We start from the raw sequence: 3850 nt of genomic DNA on the forward strand, positions 1-3850 counted from the left end.
CGCCGCCCCCACGCCGCTCAATATTCCGAGGCGATCGCCTGTAAACTCGAATGGGAATGAGCCACCTTCTGGATGCTCCTCTCCTGGACCTGGCCGCAGAAGCGAGCTGGGGGCCCGGAAGCGGGAGAAACCGGAAGTAAATTTAAGGAAAACAAAATCTTTTTTACTTGGGAAAATATTGTAAAATCTCACGCGTGTTTGTTTGTCGTGCAGGACGAGATCACCTCCTTCCCGGCGGACCTGGGCATCAAGAGCAGGCAGGAGGTGACGTTCTACCCGCGGCGCCGCGGCTCCAACTCCACGTCCTCCACCTCGGGTGAGTCCAACGAGCAGCGACGACCAAGTTGGTCCGATCGAGGTCGAACTTTTTATAGGCACGCGCCAGCCTAAGGTCCGTCTCACTGTAGCAGATGATACATTCGTAACTGAAACTTTGAACACTTTCAACAACAGAAATTAATAATAGGAATGATGTGTCGAATGTGTCATTGCTTGTGCTGTAGCTTCGTGCAGGGGGGCACAAGGCGTGACGTCACCAGTAGTAATCAGCGGTATCCAAAAACCGAACGACACAAGTTGTCGCGGCGTTGGGGGATGAGGATCTGTTTTGGGCGGTCCAATCGGGAAATCGGGCTCCACCGACCGGCGCGCCAGCAGCGGAGCCGGCCGCTTGACCTTGACCGTGCACCGCGTTGGAGTTGCGAAGGGGCAGCGGTTCGCGCCGCGAGCACTCAGCCTGCGTGCGACCCCAGAGGTCGGCGTCCGCTCCCGAACGCAGCTCGTTCCGTCCCGCTCGGCTCTGTCACCCGTCGCTCGCTCACTCCCACTCGCCGAGACCCGAACGTGTCAGCGGGCCCCCCCCCCCCGTCAGCGGGCCAAGCGTGGCGTGGCGTGGCGTGGCGCGTAGGCCAGAGGTCTCATACTGGTGGCCCGCGGCCTCCAACCGGCCCCCAACCGGCCCCGAGGGAAAGAGATGGTGCTATGAGATGAGGGGCCGCATGAGTGCGAGCGGGAAGTCCCGCACCCGTGCGGCCCGCGCGTCGCCTTGGGTCCGTTGGCGGACCGGGCCGGGCCGGACACGGGGCGGGGGGCGGTTGTCCGGGCGGCTGGCGCTTGGAACGTATGCGTCACCACGCATCTCGGCCGTGGCGGCCGTGTCCGCTGGGCAACATAACCTCCTTTGCCACCCTTCAAATACGTCAAAATGACTTTGTGTTCATATTCATACACAAACACAGTGCGGTTTCGTTCCGGAAACTGAAAAGTGATGCACCCACGACCATTTTGCTTTCTCACATTTAAAAAAATACTGACTACAATAATTAAATGATATTGAGATTTGAGTTCGCGGCGTACAAATGTTACTCATTAGATATATTCCTAGGCCAATTTCTTTCACAGTAGCGTTGCTTAGTTTAAGAATTCGTGCAGTTTATTCGAAAGGAGCCCTTTTCCTTGTTCCGTATTTAAGAACTTTCGTGTACCCGAGTTTTGGTCACAGAATCTGTATATGCAGGTCAGTTGACGAATTCTGCCCTTCTCATTGGCTGCGGTTGGCGGATGAAAAAATAGACTGCCGGCTATTCCTTCAACCGCACCCGCACCCGCCGGGCGCTGCGCTCTCATTGGTCGAGACGACAACCGCACCCGCACCCGCCAACCGCCCCGAGAACCGCTAGTGTGATTCGGGCTCAAGTCCCGACACGATCACGATCGCTGATCGCTAGCCAGTCGCTTTGAGCGGGCCGTCAGAGGCGCGTCGCAGCTCGGACACCGTTGCATCAGCCCATCAGCCGCAAGGTAAAAACGAGCAATGGAATACTCCGGAGTTGCCCTGGAAATGTGCAATTCTTTCTATCGAAGCACTGCCGGTGAAACTAGCCCTTGGAAAAAAAATTAAGAGACAAAGTGGCAATTGAGGGGCAAGTAAGTGGCAATAACAAAGTGTCAAAGAGCCCAGGTGGCATTTAAGAGCACACACTGTCTTCAATCCTTCATGTCCAATACCAACACTGCGGGCTTGGACGAATGAGTCCAAGCTGCGGGTGGCAAACACTGCTCTTCTGTTAGCTTCTGCTACAACATTCACTTCATTCCCAACATTTTCACAGTTTCTGAAAGACTTGATAACACCACACTTCTGACAACTAAGTTCAAACACTGAGCTAAAGCCACACACTTTGGCCTCTGCGACTGTCACGTCTCTCCTACACTTTTTGCAGGCACAAGTTCTTTCACAAACTGATCCCGATCAATGACTCTGAAGCCCGACCAGGAACCTCTGCTGGTTCTAGAGAAACTTTCCGCCTGGAAGCACTAGATGGGCGCTGTGAGCTTCGAGATCTACTTCTTGAGCTGCGTTCCTCATCCAGTTTTGCAACGCGCACTGCCAAGGGCATCTGTCATTGGAAAATCACACGTTAGTTACTCGAAAACCTAACCTATCACGTCTATTAAAAGCCGGCGAGCGTTCCGTTTCTCTCTTCTTTTGTTGCTTGTCAGGCCCGTGTTTCTTTTTGGGGCGGTGACTAGAGCGAGATCGCGGTCGCGAAGGTCGTGAAGAACTCATAGTACTTGTTTATTATAATCGTCAGACAATACAATGATAATTATTTGCCAATGTCGGCGGCCAAAACAAGCCTAGCACGGAGTGTAGAGTCAGTGCGGATGCGAGGCGAGAGATCCGAAGCCCCTACTCCCCGACCTCCCCTCCCACGAGCGTGTGCCCAAGGTCTGCCTTCCCCCACCCAAGCTATGCCTTCCGTGGCTCTGGCGTGCTTCCCCCCCCCTCCCGCCGAGGCGCCTGCCGCGCGGGATTCAAACTGGCGTGGCGCGCGCGGACGTGTAGGGCGATTTAACAACATTTGTTCAAAATGAGGGAATTCTCAGGTTTGCAGGCCTTGCTTTTAAAAAAAATCCTACGTGGATTCTAGGGCATCCCGGGGCAAAACCTGCCCAGGTACATTTTGTACCAAGGTCCAAAAAGTCGAAAAAAACAAACGAAAATCCGATCCGATTTTTTCACTCCCCCCCCCCCCGCAGCTGCGGATTTTTGGCCAAAACTTCGAGCTTGTTCACTTTAGATGTAACCTGAAGTCAGTGAACGAAATCGAAGTTTTGGCCAAAAATCCGCAGCTGCGTCGCTAACTTTACGGCAGACCGAGGTTGCTATATCCAGTTAAGAATTTTGCCGTTTGCACGCTCAGCGGGGGGCCGAAGAGGGTTAGCAGTTTTTCCGCCGCTGTGGCCGCTGCCTCCCCGCACCCTGCTTGTCGCCCGCCTCACGCCGGCGTGAGCGCGCGCTCGCGTTGCGCTAAGCGTGGAAACGGCCAATTCTTAACTGGATATAGCAGGTGGCAGCACGGTCGGCGCCCGTCACGGGACTTGCAATAATTAAGAGGGCTCAAAATTATTGGCTGAGCGATAGCGAAGCCTATTACTCCAGTGATGATCAAAAAGTTTCGTGTCTGTCTGTCTGTGTGTCTGTCCGTCTGTCTGTCTGTTTGTCTGTAAACACGATAACTCGAGAACGGGTTAAGCTAGGTACCTGAAATTTTAAGCGTAGCTTTGTAGCATAAAAAGCAAGAACGGTATTGATTTTGAGCCCTCTAGCTTGAAAATTGACCTGTCAAAAAAAATCAAAAACGCAAACCCCAAAATATTACTTCTAATTTTTTATTTTTGTTACATCTTTCTAAGGTGTACCGCGTCAAAGTAGAGCCCGTAGGGCCAAAATTTTGTCCGTTTGGCTCTTTCTCTAACCGTTTAGTCGCCAGAGGGCGATTTTAACACGAAAATGACCCCAAACCATTTTAATGTTGTTTCTCAGATATTTGATGGTCTCTGTTGG

The 3850-nt window shown here is 53.0% G+C and overlaps 2 protein-coding genes across 2 annotated transcripts in view; both read left to right on the forward strand.

Annotated features, from left to right (window-relative positions):
* LOC113201905 (uncharacterized) overlaps window positions 1–3850 on the forward strand; it is a 167512-nt gene that overhangs the window by 14099 nt on the left and 149563 nt on the right. Inside the window, exon 3 of the mRNA XM_052266007.1 lies at window positions 214–316. Coding sequence (XP_052121967.1) covers window positions 214–316 — 103 coding nt within the window. The remainder of the gene's footprint in view (window positions 1–213; window positions 317–3850) is intronic.
* Window positions 1684–3850, forward strand: part of LOC113215051 (uncharacterized) — a 28869-nt gene continuing 26702 nt past the window's right edge. The window contains exon 1 of the mRNA XM_052265983.1: window positions 1684–1800. The gene's annotated coding sequence lies outside the window, so the exon portion shown is untranslated. The remainder of the gene's footprint in view (window positions 1801–3850) is intronic.

The sequence above is a fragment of the Frankliniella occidentalis genome, unplaced genomic scaffold (assembly GCF_000697945.3).
Source record: "Frankliniella occidentalis isolate FOCC.00 unplaced genomic scaffold, Focc_3.1 Scaffold3, whole genome shotgun sequence".
In the NCBI taxonomy this organism is placed as follows: domain Eukaryota; kingdom Metazoa; phylum Arthropoda; class Insecta; order Thysanoptera; family Thripidae; genus Frankliniella; species Frankliniella occidentalis.